At 45.9% G+C, this 26712-nt stretch overlaps 1 protein-coding gene across 3 annotated transcripts in view; it reads left to right on the forward strand.

The window, feature by feature from the left end:
* STXBP5L (syntaxin binding protein 5L) overlaps positions 1 to 26712 on the forward strand; it is a 208141-nt gene that overhangs the window by 175013 nt on the left and 6416 nt on the right. For all 3 annotated transcript variants that reach the window (XM_066599260.1, XM_066599261.1, XM_066599262.1), the window contains 4 exons: positions 13089 to 13259; positions 24871 to 25110; positions 25855 to 26215; positions 26326 to 26491. In XM_066599260.1, coding sequence (XP_066455357.1) covers positions 13089 to 13259; positions 24871 to 25110; positions 25855 to 26215; positions 26326 to 26491 — 938 coding nt within the window. The remainder of the gene's footprint in view (positions 1 to 13088; positions 13260 to 24870; positions 25111 to 25854; positions 26216 to 26325; positions 26492 to 26712) is intronic.

Genomic DNA, 26712 nt, shown 5'->3' on the forward strand with positions numbered 1-26712 from the left:
GCAGCTGCCATGTATGGGTTGTCACCCAATGGTCCTCCATCCTGAAGAGTAATTGTGCCTAGTTATGTGGCGAATCTATTACCTCACCCCATGCACTGCATGTCCTACTCTCGTCTGTGAAAATGGACAAGATTCTTGACATCCTCCTATGACCCCTTTTATATATAACTGATAGTAATTCGGACAGGAGGACGATTGGTTGACAGGAGTGGACAATCCTCCAGTAACACATTACACATTAGTAACCCTAGTATTGTTCCATAATGATAATCTGTGACTTTTTAGTGTGAGAATCTGATATCACTGACCCCCAGTGACAGCATCGCCAAGTATGTCAATGTAACAGAGATGATTTTACAGTGGATGTCCCCTTGAAATTTTGTGTTTTGCGTTTAAGGTTATTGTTTTATTCTTTATAATATTGTTGCTGGTCATTATGTATCAAATATTGTACAAATAGCTGCAGGAGCAGTTTCATAGATTGGATGCCAGAACGGCGGGGAATATGCCTTTTCTTGTACCATTGCTGAATTTTGCCATGAAGACACACATTCACCTTTGGACATCATTTGTACAATGCCTGGTGTAAAGACTACACTTTCCAAAACGCAAATCACCAGAACAAAGATCTGTGCAGACATTGAACAAGCAAGGAAAGCTGCAGAATTGTGAATGAAGCTCTGGAGTATTAAGGCCTATTTACACTGGACGATTATTGCTAAAAATTTGCTAATTGGCGACCATTTTAGCGATAATCGGTGCATGTAAATGGGCGCAGGGCACCCGCATTTCGGGCACTTTTTGCTGATCGGTAAAATCAAGCTGACTTGATTTTAACGATCACTTTTATCAGTCGTTCTCTATGGGGGAGTGCTGATAGCATTGTTTCCCCGTGGAGAATAAAGAATCTGAGCGTGGATAATGGCCTTGGGCTATTAGCCTGCGTTCAGTAAAGGCTTCATTAACATACATAATTGGTATTTAAGTAGCTGAGTGGCTACTTAAATACCAATTATTTTTTATGCAAAATAATTGCTTAAAGCTGTCCCTCAAACTGTCGTTTGAGCGATCTTTGAGCGATTATCTGCTCGTGTAAATGTGCCTTAATACAGGTTCTAACTCATGATCAGAACAGGATAAGTAATGCATGTATACAATGACTCCACTAGCAGAATAGTGAGTACAGCTCTGGAGTATAATACAGGATGTAAATCGGGATCAGAACAGGCTAAAGGCCCATTTACCTACACAAATAATCTTTCAAAAGATTGAAAGATCAGCGATCGTTTTGCATAAAATACTAATAGGCACTAATTGCTATTAGTACTTTATCAGTTTCATTTGCATGCAAATGAGATTCTGGGAGCTGTTGCAGAACTCAGCAGGAGGTCTGAGCTGTGTAATTAGCTTCATTGTTCAGCCACAGGTTGCTAAGAGAAAACAATGTAATCTCTAGCTCCCTGTGGAGAATTCAGCACCATGGACAGCAGACACAGCCTGTGGTCCTGTTATCAGCTGTAATCAGCTCTCCCCAACACAGTGTGCAGTCCTGCTTATCAGCTGTTCTGCCAAAGGATGGTTTTCAATCAGAACTGAAAACCGTAGTTCGGCCAAAAACTGAAAGGTGGGCACATTTAGACACAACGATTATCGCTCAAGAGTGAGTGCAGTTTTGGAGTATAATACAGGATATAATTCAGGATCGGTACAGGACAAGTATTGTATGTACACAGTGACTCCACCAGCAGAATAGTGAGTGCAGCTCTGGAGTATATTACAGGATGTAACTCAGGATCAGTACAGGATAAGTAATGTATGTACACAGTGACTCCACCAGCAGAATAGTGAGTGCAGCTCTGGAGTATAATACAGGATATAATTCAGGATCAGTACAGGACAAGTATTGTATGTATACAGTGACTCCACCAGCGGAATAATAAGTGCAGCTCTGGAGTATAATACAGGATATAATTCAGGATCAGTAGAGGACAAGTATTGTATGTACACAGTGACTCCACCAGCAGAATAGTGAGTGCAGCTCTGGAGTATATTACAGGATATAATTCAGGATCAGTACAGGACAAGTATTGTATGTATACAGTGACTCCACCAGCAGAATAGTGAGTGCAGCTCTGGAGTATAATACAGGATATAATTTAGGATCAGTACAGGACAAGTATTGTATTTTTACAGTGACTCCACCAGCGGAATAATGAGTACAGCTCAGGAGTATATACACAAGATGTAATTCAGGATCAGTACAAGTAAGTAATGTATGTACACAGTGACTCCATCAGCAGAATAGCGAGTGCAGCTCTGGAGTATAATATTGATATAACTCAGGATAGGTGATGTAATGTATGTACACAGTGACTCCGCTGTATATTGGAGATCAGGGGTAACATCACTTTTATTCTGTAGAGGAAGGTCTTTTTTATCCCTAGCAGCCCCAGGGTGATTCCTTGTTACATCTGACACCACTCCCAGTGATGCCGCTGTCAGTTTGTGACAAGGCCCTGGGAACTTTGGAAAATGCTTGTCAGAGATGATCTCTCAGAACATGAAGGGATGCCTCTTGTCTTTGACATAAGGAGAGGGAGAGACATGAATCGCAGGTGGTGGCCTCTGAACAGAGCAGCATATGACACATGGGACATCACAGTCCGGCCTGCGATATGACAGCTCCGAGTCCAGGACTCATCAGACCTTGTTCCCGGTGTAGCTGTGTGGAAGAGGGTCAGATACGGGCAGATCAATAAGAGGCTGATGAGAGGGTGAGGGCGGCAATTACTGAGAACCCGAGTATTCCTGAGAGATCCGTGACGGGCACAGAAGTGATATCTACCCAGCAGCAGATGCTGTGTATGCAGCTCCCTATATAGATGACAGTAGTCAGTCTTAAAGGGCTTGACATCTAGATTCATATCACAGAGAGATAATAAATATATAAGAGATATAATAATACCTAACGGGGAAAACCTTACTGGGGGGATATGTGCTTAACTAAGATCTTTTTTTTACATTTTCCCATAGACTTCATTGGGAAAAAAATATGCTTGCAGAAGCATGGCCGGCCTTAGCTATGTGCGATCTATATGAGCTCTCGGGGAGCTGGCACCAGGCGGATGTGGAAGAGCTGTGGCATTCCCTTTGGTGCATAACCTAACACAGCGCCAGTATCATCTGCGCAGCTGTGTCTGGTATTGCAGGTCAGCCCTATTCGTGGCCATGGTGCTTTATCCCTACTGCAGGGAAGTTTGCAGAGAGATGAAGGGATCAGACCCGCTAACTGTGGAGTTCAGTTCATCATTTAGAACTGGATCTGTTAGTTGGATTGGCACATTTTTCTTTTCAGGAAACGTGGGTGAGATGGGAGCCTTCACGATGGCCAAACTGGTTGTCACACAGATTTTCACTATTACCTCAAAAGGGTGATGGCATATCACCAGGACCCCCACTGAACCTGAGAATGAAGGTGTTGCAGCGCTGGTTTAGCGATATGTCCTTTTTGCCAGTCGGACGCTACTGTGCCAAGAATTGTATCTTTCACCTTTATTTATGTAGCACTTGCATGTTACGCAGCACTTTACATCACTTCATATTGGGTTTTGTTCCCTGTTGGGCTCAAAATCTGTATTCATCTATTGATCTATCTGTATGTTTGTTTTGGGCTGATGGTAGGGTTCATGCGTGGTGCAGACCCATGCAGTCATGGACCCCAGTTGTTAACAAGGCTCTGTGCAGTGTAGTGTTGGTTCCATGCTGGTGTGGTGTGTGTTCTCATGGCATAGGTTGGGTCCACTAGTCCACCTAAACATATTGACGGGTGCCTATTATGTTTTGCTGCTTGGTGACCACTTGTAACCATTTGTGAATATTATGTGCCTCCATAATGATGGAATATTCCAGCATGATAATGCATCTTGCCATAGGCCCAAGGCCAGAATTGGTTTGAGAATCATTCTAGAGAGTTTATACCAATTGTGGGGCTTGCAAATTCGTCAGGCGAGAGCCTTTTTGAGTATTTGTGGGATGTGATGGGCAGGTCTATTCGCACCCAAGACCCTGCACCTACAAATACTAGCTATTCAAATAGCTGTGGATGACTATTTAGATAGCATGGCTAAACATCCCTTCAGTCTTCCTTTATCCACTTGTGGTTGCTGCATTTTGTTGGGATAGAAGCAGTCCTACACAATGTTAGCTCCTGTCCCATGATTTTTGGCATGTCAATGTGGAGCATAACCCATCAATCCTGCACTTGATCAGAGATATGTGATTGTTGGGTCTCCATCTGATGAATTGATGTAGTCCGTACCAGCTAGATTTGCCACTGCTTTAATCCTCTATTTAAACAGTATTAATGCCTTGATTGTGGAGCATCCGTAAGATATATTACCACCCGGGTGCATCGTTAAATCATCCTCCCTGATGAAGTGTTTGGCCTTTCAACGTAACATTAATGGGAATAGCAATTTTCAGTCATAATTAATATTATTACTCTGACCAACTCACCGGACACAGAGTCTCAAGTGCTGACCATTAATTTCCATTCTTATGGGGAAGCCACTTGTAGGTCAGCTAACGAGCTCCCTGTGTCGCTAATGTAAACAGAGAGCGCTCCAAGTAATTAGGTACACTCCATACATCCTGGATGTGTCATTAACCGCGATATGACAGGAATTTATCAACATAATTAAAGTGTATTTTCTACAATTGATTTACTTTCCAAAATGCTCCCGCACTATCAAGTTCCCAGAAACGCCTCTGGTTAATTGAATGCAGAATTATACCGTATCTGGACGATTCAATGTAAAAAAAACATTATCAACGAGGGTGCCCAACGATGGCTGAAGCAGATATGTGGGAAGCAGCGCGGTACGGCTCTGTAAATGTAATGAGCGCAGAAGGTCGAAGCGCTAAATGCTAAATGACAGATGAAAGGAAATGCTGGGAAACTGCTAAGGTAGATAATCTGAGAGGGAAGCAGTGTATGCAGAAGATGAGATAGCCTGTATTACTGGCAGATAAGACTGGATGAATATGTATCTATCATATCCAGGATTCACACTATCTACACTCCGGGAGGAAAGTCTGAGAATGAACGCAGCCACTCGGCTGATTATTCCACCGCATCTGATAAAGGGATCTACTCAAATCCACACAAATCTGGGTTAGAAATGCTCAGTATGAACCTGTAGAGAGGCTTTCACCACCCAGCCCGAGAAACATAGCATGTAGAAAGTAATCGTTCTCTGTCAAATGTGTGCTTTCTGTTTCAAGACCCAGAGGATACACATAGGAGGCAAGCCCTATACCACCACAGAACCACCATCCAAAGCTTTTTGAATGTTTTCCTTTCTCATTCCGGAGAAGGGGTCCTGACTATCCTGGTTTTATGGTAAAGAGGAAAAATCCCACCCACGTTAATACTACACAAAGAGAATAATTCTTGGGCTCTCCCTCCTCCACTGCCCCATACATTTCTTTGTCCACTAGTTTTCCACATTTGTCTTGATATTGGGATGATGCTCTGATATTAATGCAAATATAAACATAGGATCATTAGTAGGACTGGAGATGGAGATTACTCCTTCACAAAGTAGACTATTCAGAAACATTTGGGGACACTTAAAGGCTATGGAAAGCTTTGTTCATGAAAAATCAGTACACACATCAGTGTTACCAAGTCCCTGCAGAAAAAAATGATGCGCTTATCTGGTTTTCGCATTGAGTTTTCTTTCTCCTGCATTTACAAAGCCTTATACTTGGTTTGCAGATTCTGCTACATATAAGTTCTTGGGTGTTTCTAGCACTGATCAGCTGGTATCCCTTATGAATGCACATAAGTGCAGCTCCCCTCCTCTCTATCATAGCCTATTTAGCATAACCATGCCCACTCATTACTACATAACTGTCTCATCCTCTTCTCTCAGTAGCTGCTGGTCTGCTCCCCTCACTGCTGATAAGAGTAGAAAATGCATGTGGAGTGAATTACAGCCCTCTGTAATAGTAGCTTTCTCTGCTCTGCTCTCTAGCCTTCTAATCTCCTCCATGATCTCCCAGCACCATCATACAGCCCTCTGTAATAGTAGCTTTCTCTGCTCATTCTTCCTGATCTCCTCCACCATCCACTGACAGTCATACAGCCCTCTGTAACAGTTCACAGCAGGGAAGCAGGCTAGGGGAAGAGCTGAGAAATGGTACTATTGTACCTTGTCACCACCGGAAGCTGGGGGTTTGACAGGACTTGCATGGAGAAATGCCCCTGTCACGCCCCTAGCTCCCGATTGGCTGAAGCAGTCTTTACATTTAGCAACACCCCCAGCTTCTGATTGGCTGGGGGCGTGTTTAATTCCCAAAATTCCATTCTGACATGGCAGGGAGGACAGCGGCTAGACTGGGAGCAGAAGCAGAGCGGAACAGAAAACTGAGTAAGTGGGGCAATCAGCTGTCATCGGCAGACAGCCGGCACCCAAAACGGAGCAGAGAGCCGGCTGCAAAAAAGTGGCCGAACGGACCAGTAGGGAGCGGAGGAACAGCAGAACTGCCAGGGGACTCCTTCTGCGCTGTTACCCTCACACTGTCAGTGGAGGTGGCGGCTACCGCTTGGCCAGGGGAGATGGAATGGGGACGGCTGCTCCAGGGACACTAATAGCTGCAGTGTGTGTATTGATTTTGTGGCTGGGCTGGAGGATTAGGGTTTGTTTTCCTGTTAGGCTTCCATTTATAGCTTTAAAGGCTTCTGCACCCTCCAGCCCAACCACAAAATAAATACACACTGCTAGGACCTTCCATTATTCAGCCTGTCGGGAGCTAGGGGTGTGACAGGGGCGTTCCTCCATGCAAGCCCTGTCAAACCCCTAGCTTCCAGTGGTGACAAGGTACAATAGTACCCTGAGAAACAACCCATCAGTTTACTCTGACAGAATTTGCTAACATTTTCAGTCCTCCAGTCTGCGGTGCCTTAGAAATCAAACTATGTTTGTATTGTCTTCTATGAGAATTTGTTTTAATGAAAACCAGTTACAAAAAGTCTTCATTTCTAAAAATACATGAATTTAAAAAAAACAGTGCAAAGGTGTACATAGCCTTTAAGCATCAAAGTATAACTCCAAGTAATAAGGATTGGTCATCAAAAATATTCTCTCTGGAAAATGCCTTTAAACTTCAGGGATATCAATCTGTTCAGTTAGGAAACCAAAACGATTGTGAAACAATTTTACCTGCTTTAAAATGCAAATGAAAGTGACAACAAGTACACTGAAGATGGGACAGCAAGATAGCTGGCCCATCTCCAAAAAGGGGCTAGAGACATTTCCTCTCACCTTCTCCTTCCTGACTCTGGTGCTGCTTTGTGCTAGTGTTCTTGTCGCTACTGGTATATGAGAACCTGCCTGGAGCCCTATCGGGTTGTACAAGTAGTTGTGCTCCTACAGGAGGGCACATCCATAAGTGGTTTGCTGTATCTTAAGCGTAAAGCAGATACCAGGACACGGTCCATTACTTGAGGGGAGTTGGACTGGTCCATAGAGGGGTATCAACCCAAGATCAGGACTGAAGGAACAGGAGAGGCACTGCCAGAGCCTTACAGAATGACCTCCAGCGGGCTGCTAGTCTGCATGTTTCTGATCAAACTATCAGATACAGACTGATATTTGGGTCCGATGTCCTGTAGTTGATGCTGTGCTTATAGCCCTCACCCTGTAGCACCATTGAAATTTGCCAGAGAACGCCAGAATTAATTGGTCCACCAATGGCACCCCATTCTCCCCACTGATGAGGGCAGGTTCACTCTGAGGACATGTGACAAATGTGAAAGTGTTTGGAGACACCGTGGTGAACATTACTCTTCCTGTGATTTAAGTGTTCAGTTAATTTTGTGAGCAGTGTATTTCCAGGTAATGTGGCTACAAAAGTCTAACAAAATCCATATAAAATGTATAATCTACAGGAGAGTAGACAATTCAGGCCATAAACCTCACTAACAAAGTGACCCTCAGGAGAACTCCTTGTCCTCCACCACAAAATCTTGTGAGGTTGCTGACTGATTATTTGCCTTTTTTTTGTGTAATGTCTTAGCAATTTTCTCCAGAGAGGAGCTTTTTCTGTTCCTTCCTTTCTAAACCTCCATGATCTATTGTACTGCCTACAGTGTTTTACAATGAACCTGTCTGGTGAGCCAGTAGTGGTGGTATACCCAAAGACTTTTAGTAACTATAGTGTTACCTCTCCAAGCAGAGGTGAAACTTGAAGTTTCTTGCCTCCAATGCAAAATTTGTAACAGGGCCCCCAACTATAATGCTTTAGTCATATTACTAGGCTTAGTATATGAAGGAGATAGGCCTTATAGGCCCCCTAAAGTTCCTGGGCCTGGGAGCAACCACATCCCCTATAGTTACGCCCCTGTCTCCAAGCCAAGTCTCATGACCTTAAAATAGAAGCATCACATGCAATATGGATTTTTGGGATCCCTAATGATTTCTTTCCAGTCATGCCAAGATCACCAATACAGAGGAGCAATCAGGAGATTTCATTAATCAGTGGGGGAAGTAGAATTGACGTGCTTTATAGATCTGCATGGAAGAGCTGGTTCACATCACCAAACGTTTTCATCTTGGTAAGCATGGGACGCTCAACCACCACCCCCATATGTCGATCCCTAGTAGAAGAGTTGGCTATTGATGTCCTTGGGCCAACTACACATTTCCTAATATTTGTAATGCCTGTAGAGGGGGACCAACTGCAGGTTCATATTTACCATGGAGAATATGGACAACCTAAGCAAGGACCTCTTGCACAACAGGCCCACTTTGTAATCCAGCTACCTAATGGAATATAAGAGGCTAAGTAGCCATGCAATTTCTTCTGCACATTCGAAGCCATCTTGTTGGTTCTGGTTGCCCCTCTGTGTGTCATGCCAACGCTTCCTCCCCATCTTGTCATTTCTTTTTTTTTTGCTCTTCTAAACGTTGGTTTGGCATTTAATAACGACCTTTCTCCTTTTTCTGTTGTTTCAGTTAAAGGATCAAGAAAGTTAAGTCTGCCAACAGATCTTAAGACTGATCTTGGTACGGTAGGCGAAAGCCAACAGTTTTTCAAAGCTTCCTCACTCTCATTTGGCAATCCAGTCCCATGAGATCTCAAGGTCTTTCTTCCAATGCTTGGCTTGGCGAAGGCTTGTCTTTCCTATCCATGCAGTCCGCCTGTTGGAAGCATCTTCAGCATTTCTGCTTGTGTATAACACTCATTTTCCTGTGCCCGCATTCTGTAAATCATTTCTGAGTAGACACACATTGGGAGAAACCAGCGAGATGCCCACATGCTCATTACCATTTCAGTAAATGCTCTTCACCAACTAATTCTGTAACCCCCCACATGCTGTCATACATGAGAGTTCACAGTATTGCTTTATATATACAGGATCTACTGCATTATGAATGTATTGGCTTGTTTTATTATTTTTGTTCTGTAAGGATGATGTTAACCTATGGTCAACTGTAAAATACTTTCTGTAGTAACCAGTGAGATTGAGTCTATGCTCCAGACTCCACTACAGTGATCATAGGTAGAGTCTATGGTCATCAGCAGCTTACCCTCCATCAAGTCTTACCTAGGGTATTACACCCATACACAGATTGGTATATTGTGGTCACACTTGACCTCTTGCTAATGTACTGCAGGGGGCACAACAAAAGAGCATCATCTTGAATGTTGTTGAACTAGACTTTAAAGAGTTCGAGGGCTCTAGATATCCCTGAAGGCACCACCACTGATAGTCTGTAGGCAGCTCATGTAAACAGTGGAGTCAATGCGTGCTTGCATTACATTTAGTGATGAGCGAACTTTTGAGAAGTTTGATTCTCCTGGTTTGCTGAATCTTTGCAAAAGTTTGGACCGAACCAAAAGCTCACCAAAACCACTAAAATGTGTATAACACTAGCCATTAAAGCCCTGTATAACATTCTAAGGCTTCATTCACATGGGTGTCAAGATTTTCAGCCGGCCACGTCACGGCCACGAGGCGACCAACTCCCGTTTTAATGCCTGTTCAGATGGTCGAGTATGGTAATATTACGCTGCACCCTGAATACTGTCGGACGGAGGGAGACAGTTTAGCTCTGCTAACTGCCTACCCCTCTTCACCCCCTCGCCCTGGCTGTTAGCAAAAGGAGGGGCGGGGCAGGAGCTAGTATGCTAAACTCCTGCCCCCTCTCCACCCCTTGTCGGCTGCTAGCAATGGGACGGGGTGGGAGCTTAGCACATCAGCTTCCGCCCTCTCCCATTGCAGACAGCCGGCAAGGGGTGGAGAGGAGGAGGAAAGGAGGTGGGAGTTTATCAGTCACACTGCTAAACTCCCTCCCACCTCCCTTCTCTGGCAGCTCCCATAGGAGTCTGTGGGAGCCGTTACCGTATTCTGGCCGGAAGATAGTTCCAAAACTATCTTTTACGGCCAGCGTTAAAACACCCAGCCAAAATAAACACCATATGCACTATCTTTGCCGTATGGATGTTTTTACGCATCGGGTATACACCCATCTGAACTGATACATTGGAAACCAATGCATCAGATGGGTAGCGTATATCGGCCGGCCATAAAAACGCGGCCAATATACGCTCGTGTGAAAGAGCCCTTAGAGTGTTATACACCAGTATTCAAGACTAGTGTTGAGCAAAATGAACCAGTAGAACCCTCTTTGGGGTATAACTTTGCTAAAGGTTTGATTTGGCACAAAACCGAATTGAGCTTTTAGTAAAGTTCAACATGAAACCAGGTTCTTTCAGCACTAATAACATTATTGACCACGATCAGTACAAGGCAAGTAATGTGATGTATGTACACAGTGGACTCCATTGGCAGAACAGCGAGTGCAGCTCTGAAGTATAATACTGGATGTAACACAAGATCAGTAAGGCCGGTTTCACACGACCAGGTTTGAATTGCGGAATCTGCGATTGTCACCCACACGGACAATCTGCAGTATTCTGCACATATTCAAACAATGGAATATTTGCATGTCTGCTCACATAAGCGCACAGCGATTGCGATTTCTGGTCACGGAAATAAAATCACAGCCTGCTCTATTTCTAGTGCGGATTCCACACGGACAACTTCCATTGAAGTCAATGGAAGCCGTCTGACCCGCTGCCCATCTGTAATTGACATTGCGGATAGGTCGCAGGTACCGACGTCCTCACCTAGCCACGGCACGGGAAAAACGGAGTTTAGGGAAAAAAATCTGTACTGCACGTCTGACGATAGCGCGTTGCGTCCATCCGCAATATAGAAGAAATCGAAAGAAGATTGGTATGCAGGGTCGCCGACTGCGGTCAGTGCTGGATTCTGACCCACCTGTGTGAGACCGGCCTAAAAGAAGCAACATATTGTAATGTATTACAGTGATGCATCTGCTTATGGAGATTAGATCTATGTATGAATTATAACATAGTAATAAAAGTAAATAGATACTTTACGCCAGGACAAGTCCCCACTAAGCTGCAACATATTATATCTTTTTAGAGGAAATGTTTACTGTTTGTCGAGGTCTTCTGTGGATCCATGATGGTAACCATGGACGTGCAGCTTTCTCTTGACTCTCCACTGCTGGTCCACTGTAGGGTTTCGTTTGAGTCTAGTGATACTGCCATTCTTTTCCTCGTTAATTCTGCTTTGAATCTCTGCTATGCAACATTTAAGGCTCTTCTTATTATGCTTAGAGAGTATTATGGTCTTGGAGAGTCTTAGAACATGGAATGTCTTGGCTTTTATACTCTCTTGGAGGTGCGGTCCTTTCATTTCCATAAGTTTCTCATGTCAATAAGCATTTATCACAGTGTAGACTACTGATACCACATATGTCAGAAGGACAACCACATCCTCCGTAATGATGATAAGCTTTCAGAAATGATTGATTGCAGTAAGGAGGTGACACAGGTTATCTTAAAGAATACTAGATGTAGATATGAGCACTGCAATTGGGCTTACATGCAAGAAACACAACAGGCCACCATAGTGCTCTCTCCTGAAACCCTCAAATTGGGGCCATTGGATGGCAGCTGTGCGCACTGTACAACCATTACTGCACGGGCAACTAGATATTTGTGCGCATTTGAGCACCAAAGGAGTGTAACTGAGAGTGATCACCAAAGAGTGTGACCAAGAGTGACAATCAGAGCGAGTATAGCTGAGAGTAACCACTGAACTGTGAGTGACCACCAAAGTACGACTGAGTGAACACCAAAGCAACCATAACTGACGGCAACAGCTGAAGTGAGTGTAACCAAAAGTAACCAGCAAATTGAGTGAAACAGAGGATAACCACTAGAGGCGTAACTTGAAGCTCCCGGGCCCCAGTGCAAAACTTGTAACAGGGCCTCCAACTATAATGCTTTACTTATAGTACTGGGTTCCCTATATAGAGAAGAGAGGCCTTATGGGCCCCCTTAGGCTCCTGGGCCCGGGTGCAACCGCATCCCCTGCATCCTCTATAGTTACGCCCCTGATAACCACCAAAGCGAGTGACTGCTAGTGATCACCAGACTGGTGACATAAAGAGTGACCACTAATGAGAGTGACTGAGTGACCAACAAAGTTTAGTGTAACTGAGCAGCAAATCCGCACTGTTTGGTGTGGATTTTGGTGCAGATTCCTAGGAGATTTTACCCCTTCAATTTGAATTCATTTGAAAGGATGAAATCTGCTGCCTGCAGATCCACAACAAAATCCGCACACAAATGGTGAGATTTTGGTATGAATTTGCTGTAGTTTTTTTTTTTCAGCTACAGAAAATCTGCAGCAAATCATCTACATGTAAATGCACCCTAAGGCTGGGTTCACACGGGACGGAAATCTCACGGAATGTCCACAGCGGGACTACACGGAAATTCCGCAAGATTTTGCAGCTTGAAGTCCTGCAGGATTTGGCACAGGTTTCCAAGCGGCTCATTTCGCAGTATTGCAGCTCTTTTACCAGTTGAAGGCGATGCTGCGTATCTGTAGGGATTGGGGCATGTTGACTGTAGAGTACTGATCTATAGCTCTGTCTTATGCATCATACAGTAAAGGCTTCTGGTCATCTGTCTTCTAGATCATGTGAATGGCCACTGTACAAGTCCCACATCACAGTCCTGCGGGTCAGGGAAGAGGATCTCCAGTGCTGACGCCACCAAAGCCAACAGGAGGGGTCCAGGCAGACCACCGTTTCGAAAAGCCCAGTCTGCAGCATGTATGGAGATCACTCTGCCTGTCACTACTGAAGGTTAGTCTGGATGGTCGTCTTCCCGATAATCCTCCATATAGAAGTGGCCCATATCCAGAGCGCATGGTCACTGGCTGCTTCTGAACCTGATCCTCTCGTTTAATGTCAGGAGACTCCATTATAATAATGGCTCCTGTGCATAGTAGTGTCTAGAAGTAGCTGGCATGGCCCCTGTGTTAGATCCTCAGTAGTGGCATGATCCCCTTCACTAGTCTGTACACAGTCACTTCTATTGAAGGGGTCTTTGACTTGTATGGAGAGCATATAGTATATCAGGACACCAGTGTGGAATGATGTGCTACAAGGGAGCCTCACGAACCTGATGTTTGTAATTCCTTGTACCAAAAATGCAATATTTTTAATACGGAAATATTGCAAATTTTGCCATGGAATTTTCTGCTGCAGAAAATCCAGAGCATCTCCACTATGTGTGAACGAACCCTAAGAGCCCTTTTATACCAAGAGATTTAGGGCCCTTTTATACCAAGAGATTTGCTCCGGTAGATGAGCACCAATCGACAAAATCGACTACCAAGTCTTTACACAGGGCGATTCAGACTATTAAGGAATGAACATACGACCATTTGACCCCATAGAGCTGTCAGTCAGCTGCACATTTTCTCATTTACGTGCGGAGATGTAAAGGGACCAGTGAGCATTTTTATACTCTTATAAAAGACACGATTCGCCGGTGAACATTAATCAGCTGATAGTTGTCCCTTTTACACGGCCTGATGATAAAGAAATATTTGAGTGACTGTTCTTGCCCACTTGGGCTGTATAAAAGCTCCTAAAAGTGACCCTCTAGTTTTGGGACAAAATTCTGTCCAGGGACAGGAGTGTGTTACCTGCAGTTGTTGTTCTCTGCTGATTCCAGGTCCCTTTTTGTCTGTCCAAGACAGATAACGCAATCCTTAGACTACCTAATCCCCACAGTGCATTGTAGTGTTACTGTAGACTTACCAATGCACTAAACCTGCTCTCTGATTGGACAGAGTTGCTCACGTGATCAGCACTGGCCAGTAAGAGAGCAATACACAGCAGGTATTAGGTAGTTTAGAAAAAATTGCTGTGGTCATCTTGGATGGCCAAAAACAGGGCCCAAAACCTGCAGATCAGAGGGGCGGCAGAGAACAACAACTGCAAGTATTATAATCCCCTTCCCCTCCTACTCCAAGATAGAATTTTGTCCCGATACTGGAGGGTCACTTTAACTCTGAGCTGACCAAAATCAGAGCTCAACCCTATCCAGCACTGGAGTATGAGGCAGACCTCATCCCTATCCAACAGTGGAGTATGAGGCAGACCTCGTCCCTGTCCAACACTGGTGTATGAGGCAGACCTCGTCCCTGTCCAGCACTGGAGGATGAGGCAGACCCCGTCCCTGTCCAGCACTGGAGGATGAGGCAGACCCCGTCCCTGTCCAGCACTGGAGGATGAGGCAGACCCCGTCCCTGTCCAGCACTGGAGGATGAGGCAGACCTCGTCCCTGTCCAACACTGGTGTATGAGGCAGACCTCGTCCCTGTCCAACACTGGTGTATGAGGCAGACCTCGTCCCTGTCCAACACTGGTGTATGAGGCAGACCTCGTCCCTGTCCAGCACTGGAGGATGAGGCAGACCCCGTCCCTGTCCAGCACTGGAGGATGAGGCGGACCCCGTCCCTGTCCAGCACTGGAGGATGAGGCGGACCCCGTCCCTGTCCAGCACTGGAGGATGAGGCGGACCCCGTCCCTGTCCAGCACTGGAGGGTGAGGCGGACCCCGTCCCTGTCCAACAGCGGGGTGTGAGGCGGACCCCGTCCCTGTCCAACAGCGGGGTGTGAGGCGGACCCCGTCCCTGTCCAACAGCGGGGTGTGAGGCGGACCCCGTCCCTGTCCAACAGCGGGGTGTGAGGCGGACCCCGTCCCTGTCCAACAGCGGGGTGTGAGGCGGACCCCGTCCCTGTCCAACAGCGGGGTGTGAGGCGGTCCCCGTCCCTGTCCAACAGCGGGGTGTGAGGCGGACCCCGTCCCTGTCCAACAGCGGGGTGTGGGGCGGACCCCGTCCCTGGCCAACAGCGGGGTGTGAGGCGGACCCCGTCCCTGGCCAACAGCGGGGTGTGAGGCGGACCCCGTCCCTGCCCAGCAGCGGGGTGTGAGGCGGACCCCGTCCCTGCCCAGCAGCGGGGTGTGAGGCGGACCCCGTCCCTGCCCAGCAGCGGGGTGTGAGGCGGACCCCGTCCCTGCCCAGCAGCGGGGTGTGAGGCGGACCCCGTCCCTGCCCAGCAGCGGGGTGTGAGGCGGACCCCGTCCCTGCCCAGCAGCGGGGTGTGAGGCGGACCCCGTCCCTGCCCAGCAGCGGGGTGTGAGGCGGACCGCGTCCCTGCCCAGCAGCGGGGTGTGAGGCGGACCGCGTCCCTGCCCAGCAGCGGGGTGTGAGGCGGACCGCGTCCCTGCCCAGCAGCGGGGTGTGAGGCGGACCGCGTCCCTGCCCAGCAGCGGGGTGTGAGGCGGACCGCGTCCCTGCCCAGCAGCGGGGTGTGAGGCGGACCGCGTCCCTGCCCAGCAGCGGGGTGTGAGGCGGACCGCGTCCCTATCTTGGCCTTAACTCCAACATCAAGGCTCTTGCCTCATGCCTTGTACTTCCATGCCATCCCAAGCTGCCTTCACAATGCTGCTGTTACATCGTGTCCAACTCTGAGCTGAACCATATCCTACAACATCAGAGTCCAGCCTCATCTCAGCTCAGTCCTAGACCTAACCGAGAGAAGAGGGCCCCCTGCTGGTATCACAGCTATATCCTGTAATGCAGAGAACAACCAGATCCTGCTTCTCTGAGGCTTTCTAGAAGGTGAAGCAGATACTGGTTTTTACGGGCATCACTTTTCTGCCCCCACAATTTTTTTTGGTATTTCCCAGGCTTCTTCTGTAGTTTTCTTACATATGGGTCTATTTCTGAAGACGTTACAGATCGTTCTGGTTTTTGTGTATTTTGGCAGCTTTCCAGATTTAAGTAAATGAAACTTAATCATTGCACGATCAAACGTTTAGCATTTCTCTAATAGACTTTTTGTCTTTTGCTGTCAGTGAATTTCACAGCTGAGGGTTTGTTACAGTGTATCAATATAGATAAATGCATCACCAGCACAAATCTCTCTCCTGTCCTGATAGTTTACTGCATGTGAGGAGATTAAGGCCGCCTGCACACAAGTTTGTTCATACAAGTTTGATCCAGGTTCCAGCCGGTGACGCCAGCTTACCTCTCCGCCATCTTCTCCTCTGTTGCTGATGAGCCGGTCAACACGCCGGCACACATATAGGCAGTACAGAGAACGCACCGTCGCCATGGTGATAACGTGGCTGCCGCGGCCATTCTGCAATGATGATTGCAGAATGGCCGTGGGACGGACAGCTTCCATTGACTTCAATGCTGCAATTTTTTTTCATTCAGTGACTTGCATGCTACAATTTTTTTCCCCCGCGAGCAGAAAATCGCAGTTGATTTCCGCTCATGGGCAGTAAATCGCAATTTGCCATAGCATGCTATGGGCTGGATTTGCTACAGAATCGGGAATCCCGGTGGAATCCCTCTCCAGATTTCACAATGCAAATCCGCCTGTGTGCAGGAGGCCTAACTAGTACAAAGAGAGGAGAAGTGGAAACCAATCAGAATAACTAGCTACAACCGAGCTCTGGCCATTTGTACAGAGGCCAATAGTCGCCTGAAATCACTCTTTTGGGTTATTTATTTTTTGGGGCGACTATCAGCCCTTGTAAAGGTACCTTACAAACTTTTTGTAAACTTTTGACATTCTAGAATGAAAGGTCAAACTTCTGATTATTGGGCTCTCGCTGCTGAGACCCCCACTGATCACTGAAACAAGAGAGCTGCTGTGCTCACTTGAGCACTATGTAGCTTCAGCTGTCTTTGTTGCTTGCCAGCTCCTCTTGGTAGTTGAAGACGGGTGTATAGACGTCTTTGGACCTCCTATGCATCCATCTCCAGCTGCCAAGAGAAGCCAATAGGTAGCAAAGACAGCCAAAGGGGCCTAGTGCTCGAATGAGTGCTGCAGCCCCTCGTTTTATCGATCAGTGGCGGGACGTCCACTGATCAAAACCTTTAACATGTCGTTCTTACATGTCAAAAGTTTGTAAAAAGTGCAATTACTCTTTAAAACAATAACCTGATTGGCTGCTGCAGAAAACCTCACTGTCCTTTGCACCAGTTTGGATACATTTCCCCTTGTGTATCAGTTCAGGCTGTTTCACCCACAGAGCATTGTTTAGACTGGATACAATTTAACAAGCCCTCAGCTGTGAGGAGTATTAGATCATCATTGGGTTTTTTGGTGTAAACAAATGTCTCAATTCACTGACAGCAAACAGAGTATTTAAAATAGTGAAGAAAATAACCACATAGCCCATTAGAGGTTGCAGGACTTTTCCTGATATTATGCTTCATTCACACAAGACTGGACCGGCCCTTTATGGAATGAGATAGACAATGAGATCCTGACACCTCGCTGAGGTTTTGCGTGGAATGAACTAGCGGGGCCGATCGTGGGCAGTGGTGGAGGGAGGCCATTCTCCTCAGTCCAGTGCTTTTCATCCACATGTCATCCACCTCAATGAAGAGCCCATGACCGAGACCCCCCCCTTCAGTCTCCACTGTCTGTGACCAAGACCCTTTACCCCATAGATTGCCTGTTCTGGTTTGTATTGTGCGTCTGTAGTGGTAGTGACCCCCGTGTGTAGTGACAGAAGATCTAATGGGAAGGTTCTCGGCTTGTGTCATATACTGGTCATTCCCTGCTCCACGGCATGTCCCCTCCATATCCTCCAGGCTTCAGGTTATATCCAGATGTCCGGCACTAACCAGATTAAATGATTGAGAAGCTTCATCCTGTTTCTCGGGCCCCGGCTGCAGACGAAGCTCCAAATCCCATTAATCTATTCCATTCACTGAGTCGGCAGCCATGTGCACCTCATAGTGATGCCTTTTGGTTGCTGTGATCTTTTACAGGAAGACTTTGCAGCAATGGACATTATTTTTTCCTATTTTAGGTAAATAAGAGAACTTCTTCAACTTTCTAGTAGAGTTCGTGTACATATTTCTCACGATTACCTCATTTCTGCTTGCTGTCAGCAAATGGAAACCTCCTTGACTGCATCCAGAGGCTGAGAACCCACCCTGATCCAGTGCAGCTCACACAACTGAGATCGTATCCTTGTAGATACTCCTCAAACATTCACAGGCTGAGAATGAGTAGAATCCTAGTTGGCGTCACATGACCCGAAGCGCATTTACGTGCACATTTGGCCCGTGTATTTGCACGTATGTGCATGTTTTACTGTACTTTGTGTTCACAAATTGTGTGCATTTGCGCACATAAAATACGCAACCATACTCCCATTTATTGAAATGGACAATTAGCGTAATTAGTTGAATATGTGCTATATTCACGCGCAAATGCTTATTAAAATAGAGCATGCTGTATTTTTTTTTTCGTGAATGAAACGCACTTACAAAATACGCTTATGTGAATGAACCCGTTGAAATGAATGGGTTCTATTCACTGCAACGAGGATTTTTTGCAAGCATATCATCTTATTTTAATGTACCTTGTACGACTGCAAGGCGTGTTAATTCGCGCGCAGCAAACAAAGACGCAGCGCTTGTAATGGCTAATCCGTTTAATGAGTTCCAGATGTGTTCCTTTTCCAGCGGAATTACGCAGCGTATTACGCCTCTCCTAAGGTAGAACATGCTGCGTATATTTTGCATAATGGAATTTTACACATCAAATACACAAATATGAACGAACGTTTTGAAATCGATGGGTTTTATTTTCTGCATATGGCGTGCAAAGATTTTTAGTGCGCAAATGAATTCTTGTGAATCCAGTCTAAGGGTTTATTCACACGTCCGTATATCAGCCGTGTTTTCATGTGTGGCCGATATACGCTGTCCCTTTCTGCAGGGGGAGGAGGAGGGCCAGGTCGGGAGCAGTGCACTGAGATCCCGCCCCCTCTCCGCCTTTCACCACTATTTGCAATGGGAGGGGGCGAGGCAGGGTGGAACTTAGCTCCGCCCCTCCCATTGTAAACAGGGGCGGAGAGGGGGCGGGAGCTCAGTGCACTGCTCCTGCATCGGCCCTCCTCCTCCTCCTGCAGAAAAGGACACCGTATATTGGCCGGGCGTGAAAACCTGTCCGATATACGGACGTATGAATAAGCCCTAAGGGGGGATTCACTGGTGGTTGCAGAATTTGGATGCGATTTTTAAAGATGAACTTTAATACTATCTGAAATTCTGCATCAAAATCGGTAATGGTTTTATAACAAATATGCCACAAAATTTGCAGCAGTAATTCCAAAGTTTTTTTTTTGCTGCAGAATTGCAGCTTTAATGGAGTATTTTTTTTTCTGTGACGTGTGAACCTACCCCAATACTTCTCACAGGGTTTGGTACAGCTGTATGCAGTCCAGGCAATCCTCTGTGAGACGAACAATATGGACCCCAGACTGATACATTGTATCAAAGAACATTGTAACACTTTTCAGCCTCTAAATGTAATTCTGAACGTTTCCATTTACTGCCGACAAGCAGCGATCATGAAAGTAGCAAAGAACTTAAACATGAAGTCTATTAGGAAGTTGCCGAGTTCTGTCAGGCCATAGGCAGATGTTAATGAACTTTGCAGGCACATAGATGGTCCATCTGACCGTCCTGCACTCTGTGTAGATGGAATATTCCATGCGATAGACCTCATTACAGTTCCAGATGGCATCGCAGATGTGGATGAGTAACGGTGATTAGGACGGGCACAAGAAGTGATAGATGGGCATACTATGACCCTACTGTGACCGCTGCACAGAGCACTACTTCTCTCTACATCCTACGGTGATTGGGAATGTCCTGCCAAGGAATGACCACCACATGACACGAGACAGAGCCGTGACCACATGCAGCATGGGTAGACCACATGAGAAGACCACATTTGACTTGGTGTGACCAGACTGCATCCATTACATCAGCAAGTCAAATGTGCATTCCAAGAAGGAGAACCACCAGAACATCAATATGAAAGGTCCTCCAGAGTGTTCTAGAAATCTGAGAAAATCAAAAGTGTTCCTTCCTGGGTTATCAGTGATTAAAATGACAAGACATTTCTGTCTGTGTCCCTATGACAACACTTCCTGCTTCTGTGTTCTGGTAGCTCTTAGTTTTCATAGGAACCCTCAAGCTCTTAGCAACCAGTCAGGATCTGTCTCTTATTTGTTTAGCACAGCGAAGGGGGCTTTACATGGAAGGACCATCATCTATATAGTCGCTTGCAAGAATTACCAAAGTGTACAAACGACTGTTACACAGGGAGAATGTCGTTCACTTGTTGAGTTTCGCAGTCGCTGAGGCGCACACCTCCCTGCTAAGTTGTTGGCTAGTTGTTGCAAGACAAGCAATTGCCTGTTTATACCAGAAGATAATTAACCCCTTAGTGACTGTCCCATTGCCTTTTTACATCCCGGTTTAGTGGGCTTTAATCCTCAGGGCCGTAAAAACACCCTCACCCTGAGGATTAAAGCCGCAGGGCCGCCTGTGTACGTGACAGCTCCATTCTGTCGGCTGCTGGAGGTAGCCAACAACCTTGAGCTGTCATGGGGGGCTACGAAGATCGACCCCGGTCACACGATCGTTATGAAATGGATAATGGCAATCACATAAAAGTAAACACAAAGTTAAAAAAAATTCAAGTGAAAGATTCAGCATCCCTCACGAATCGGATCCGTGAGGGGAGCTGACCGTATTCACCCCTGTCCTCCGCTATTTCCCGCAACGCTCTGGTCCTTCCAGTACCTTACATTGCCTTCTGCGCATGTGCACCAAACTTAACCACCGGACACGTGCACAGAAGGGGTTGCGGCCCGGGAGATTTAAAATCTCTGTACTGCTGGCTAGCATGTGTAGCTGTGAGCAGAGAGATATCACTGGAGACCGCTGTATGCGGTTCAGGGTCATATGATCGTCGTTATCCAATGGATAACGGCGATCGTGTAAAGGAAAAAAAAGTTTAAAAAGTTAGGTTTCATCACCCCTCACGAATCATATCCATGAGGGGAGATGAAATTATGTACCCAAGGCCCTTGGATTTATCTGCGAACCTACCCCGGCTTCTGTGCACACGTGCCCCTTCGTCCAATTGGTGAATGCATGAGCAAAAGCTGATGATGGCCAGGGTAATTTAAAATCTCTCTGCTCCTGGCTACCAAATGTAGCCGAGAGCCGGGAGATCTCACTGGGGGCCGCAGTACGCAACCCCTGGTCATGTGCTCACCACTATCCAATGGATAACGGTCATCACATAAAGTAAAAAAAAGGTAAGATTTCACCTCCTGTCATGGATCCAATCCGTGAGAGAAGGTGAAAAAAAACAAAAAAACTTTAAAATGACATATTTGCAAAAATATGAAATTTTATTTTTTCTCCTCTAAACGCATTAACTCCTAAAAAGAAACGGTGGGGTTAAAATACTCCTGACCCTCCTTAGTGAATACATTAAGGGGTGTGTTTTTTAGAATGGCGTCATTTGTGGTAGAGACCTATGAGCCTTCGCAATCTTGGCTTGGTGTAGGAAAACAGTGTTCCTCAAAATGTTAATAATTACTTTAAATTTGTACGTCTCCTAAATGGTTTTTTAAAAAACTAAAGTTTTTGCAATGTGCTTCCAGAATAAAGTAAATAGATAGAAATATAGATCTTATCAAAAATTTGTACAGTATGTTTGCAAATATTTGACATATTACAGTTGAAAATGTGAAAAAAAAGACAATTTTTTGCAAAATGTTACCAATTTTGGCGCTTTTCATAAATATACTCAAATTCCATCAGTATATTTTTATTGCCTAAATGAAGTACAATATGTGGCGAAAACACAATGTCAGAATCACTTGGATATGCAAAACCTTTATGGAGTTATTCAATGTCAGATTTCCAAAATTTGGCTTCGTCACTAAGGGGTTAATGAAGCAGCGACCATTTTTAGGTGAGCTGAAATTAAGCAACTTGCAAGTAGTGAACAAATACTCACTCACCACCTGTTGATGCCCATGTTTACATGGCACAACTGTCGCTTAAATTAGCTGTGTTGAGCGAGTATTCGGACAATGGTTATCCCGTGTAAGCCACCCTAAGAAAATGATTGGGTGAAGGAAGACGTTTGCTTTCCTTGATGTCTAGAGTCTGTTTGATAATACAGAGCTGCCGGAGCGCAGGAAGTGCGGTCATGAGGACACACGCACAAAAGCTCTTTGCAAAGACGGCCCGTGACCTCGCCTGCTTTTCTCATATTTTTGAACACTAAGGGGGCCTTTTTAAAGATCATCTGAGTTCTTCTTCCTTAGTCTAGTTATTTGCATGGTATACAGCATTTGTAAGATATGATATCATGTATTGAGTTAGGATGGAGAGTGATGAAAGGGTGCAGTGGGAAGAAATGGATGATGGTGTGGACAGTGTACTGCTGTAGGACATAGGATAAATGTATATGTGTTGTAGCTGGAAGGATTGACCTATGGTTACAGCCATGAAGGTTGGATGCTCATGTAGTGTGGAGAGTTAATAGTTGTAGTTAGTTGGGATGCCCATAGCCAGTCAGGAAGATCAGACGGTGGTTGCAGTTTGGTCTCTTGTGTATTTAGGAGGTTGGACAATCTCTAGTTGATAAGGGGTAAACAGGAGTTGGGAAAGTTGGCTACCCAATGTAGACCTAAAGCATGGTTACCTGGGGCACTTGGGGTTGGAAGTAGTTGTACAGATGTAGCAAAGTTTAACTTGAGACTTAACGTGGTAACATAACTTTGTGTCTCAGGCATAGTCAAGTTGCTAGATCTGTATTAGGAAAGGTTATTGGATATCTGTAGTAAGGAGAATGGGATGAGGTTAGTAGTTAGACAGTAGTTGTAGGACAGTGGATGCACTACAGTACTTGTAGCAGCATAGTTGTAGGAAGTAATTGTAGGACAGCGGAGCACAGTAGCTGAAGTGCTGTTTCTGCACACAGTAGTTGTAACATAGTAGATGCACAACAAGTAGTGTCGTATCTGTACAGCACTGTTCTTATAGCACAGTAGTTGTAGGACTGTAGCCATAGTACAATAATTCTATGACAGTCTAGTTCTAGCACGGTAGGTGTGATACGGTAGTTGTACAAGTAGAGTTGCAGCACAGTAGCTGTAGGATAGTAGTGGAAGCACAGTTGTGGTATAGTACTTGTAGGACACTAGCAGTTGTAGAAGAATGGTAGGTGTAGGACAGTAGCTGTAGTACAGTAAATGCAGCAGCTACAGGACAGTAGGTGCAGCAGAGCAGTAGGTGTGTAACAGTAGTTTCAGCACAATATATGTAGCAGAGCGCAGTAGGTGTAGGACAGTACGTGTACGGAGTGGTAGGTGTGTAACAGTAGTTACAGGACAGTAGAAGTGCAGAGCAGTAGGTGTAGGACAGTAGATGTAGCAGAGCGGTAGGTGTGTAACAGTAGTTACAGGACAGTGGATCTAGCAGCACAGTAGGTCCAAGATGGTTCATGTGTTTGGAAAGGATTTCATGGTTGGTGTAGTTGGAGGATTAGGTGTTTGCTATGTTTCAGAGGTAGGTTGCTATGTTTCTGTGTAGGTTTATGGCGTCCTGTGTAGTTGGGAAGAAGGATTGTACTGAAGTTGTTAGGTTAGGCGACTGGTGTAGTGAAAAGGGTGCAATGGTCAGAGGTTGCTAGTTACATCTCGTAGGATTGTTCTGCGGCCAGTGTAATGTGGATGATTGGGAGGCTGGAGTAGTTGTAGATGAGAAGTTGGGAGTTAGCTGGGAATGTTAGGGATGTAAGGAGGAAGATGGGAAATATAATTTGTTTTTACCTCTCTGTCCATATACTCGTTGCTTCAATTATTGCTGTCCTCTTGCACCACATGGCTCTTGTAGCAGTAGGTTACATATCCAGACGGGCAATGCTTCAGCAGTTACACGGAGTCAGTACATACTCAAATGACGAATACCACTATTCTCCAAACTCGTGGGGAGAGAAAGGTAAGACCCATGTGTAGCACCGTGCGTCCTGTTCGCTGTGGTAGTCATGTCTGTCCACTGTGTAATAGCATATTACATGTATTGTATGTGCTAGGTCAATACCTGGTACAGTACTGCCATATACTGCACCCCTGCCAAAGTACGTGTCCCTGCAGCCAAATCAGAGAAAAATGTCGCAGGTAGTCCTGTGCAATACACTGTGTGATCGGTCCACACAGCTGTTGTGAAGTGTAGGTACCCCAAAACCTGGACATTCCGGTAGGATTCTGGTAGTGAAACCCCCAACTTTCCTGTATCACACTCAGAGGTGCAGAAAGCTGAGCAGGGGGGAATTTTTTAGCAGGGTCTCCCTATGAAGAGCTGGTGGCCAGAACGCCCTATCTGCACCCAAACAGCATCCCATGGCTCAATTTCTGTGTGAGGTTGTGAAATCCATGATCTCACAGTCGAAGATGGTGGAGTACTTCATGTAGATTGCAACAAACGTTTCTCTGTCATGTAAGTTTGTATCTCCTGGTTACTATTACTAATGCTGCGGTTCCTTCAATAGAAAGTCGAGAAAGTTCCTTCAGCCGCTCCCGTAGTTCAAGCGTGTCCAGCATCGATAAAGAGTCTAAAGAGGCCATCACTGCTTTATACTTCATGGAGACTTTCGCCCGAAAGAATGACCTGGCTGCTTCACCCTGCCTATGGGTGGGCACCAGTCTGGGCATGGTGCTGATCATATCACTGAACGTACCTCCGACTGAAGATCAGAGACAGAGCGAGCTTGTGCAGGTCTCTCCTAGTGGTAAGTGGAGTGCATGCCCATGATGGAGTCTCACTAGGTTCATCCAGGAAATCATCACGAGAGGCTGAGGCTAACAAAACTTAAATGGTTACTAACCTCTTATCAAGCTGTCCTCTATCCACAGGATAGGCAATAACGTTGATCGGTGGGGTTCTGACTGCTGGGACCCCCACTGATCAAGAGATTTCAGCTCAAAGTTCTGGCAGTGGAGGCCTCCATTGATGTCATTAGGACTTCCAGACATAGTCAAGTTCAAGCCTTTGGCTTTTTCCAGCCTTCCATTAAAGTGAGTGGAGTGGAGATACGCTGGAGCTGAAATATCTGGATCAGTGGAAGTCCCAGCAATCAGACATCCACCAATCTATATACATATCACCTAACAGCCGCTGTTCGCTCCACCGCACTTCTCCTCGCAGGTCCCAGCAGTTGTTTGAGGTTCAAAATCCCCGCCTCCAGGAAGTACTGACTGTGATTGGTTCTTGAGTGCCGTGACTTAGCCAATCAGAGCCAGCGCTCGATGAACAAATCACAGCCATTCATTGATTCAAAAGAGCGCTACCAAGCCGCGCAACTTTACAGCAGCACAAAATCATGATATCACTGCGAGAAAACAGTGGTATTGCACAGAACACCGATGCAATATCGTTGCAAATTTTTTTTTTCGTCGATATCGCTGCCACTTATGTGAAAGAGGCCTTAGTACCGCAAGGTTCTGTATTGAGCCCATATATTATGTATTTGCAGGTACTGTGCTCACCATGAAGGGCGCGGTGCTGACATTCTCCTGCCTGGATTGTATGGGCACTTTAATTCACCCATCATATGAAGTTTGGAGAGACGCAAACAGCGGAGAAGACGGTGAGAAGACGAGGAAAAGGAAACTGGTGGCCTTCTCTCCATCCTCCTCGCAGGAGATCGGAGATCACCAGTTTGCTGTTGTCTGTTCAGAGAAGCAAGCAAAAGTGTTCTCGCTGCCATCCCAGACATGTCTATATGTGCACAACATCACCGAGACCTCCTTCCTGCTGCGGGCAGATGTGGTCACCATGTGCAACACCGTCCTGCTGGCATGCTTCTGTGCCAATGGCCACATAATGACCATAAGGTAAGCGAGTGGCAGCTGGTGGTTCTCACCGGGCAGACACAGAACAGCCCTCCTCAGACATTAAATCTTGTGGTATCTGCCAATAATATGAGGGGATTTTATCGTTGCAGCCTCCCAAGCCTCCGTCCACTGCTCGATATAAACTACTTGCCGCTTACAGACATGAGAATAGCGCGGACGTTCTGCTTCACCAACCACGGCCAAGCGTTGTACTTATGCTCTCCGAGTGAGATCCAGAGGATCACTTACAGTCAGGAGATGTGTGAGAGCCTGCAGGTGAGAGCCGAGTAACACCCAGACATGTACATGGCTGTAAGTACACCCGCCTATAACCCAATGGGGATGAAGACGAACTCACAAGGGGCCTCAAGCCACTTATGTTTTTCACCCACTAAAATAACATATTGTTTTTTGTAGATCTATTGCCCTTCTGATCATTGGCTACAGCCTGGGGGAGGGGGCTACTATGGGAGTCCTGTATATTTCAGTAGAGATTT

Source organism: Eleutherodactylus coqui, chromosome 4 (genome assembly GCF_035609145.1).
Source record: "Eleutherodactylus coqui strain aEleCoq1 chromosome 4, aEleCoq1.hap1, whole genome shotgun sequence".
Taxonomy (NCBI): Eukaryota; Metazoa; Chordata; class Amphibia; order Anura; family Eleutherodactylidae; genus Eleutherodactylus; species Eleutherodactylus coqui.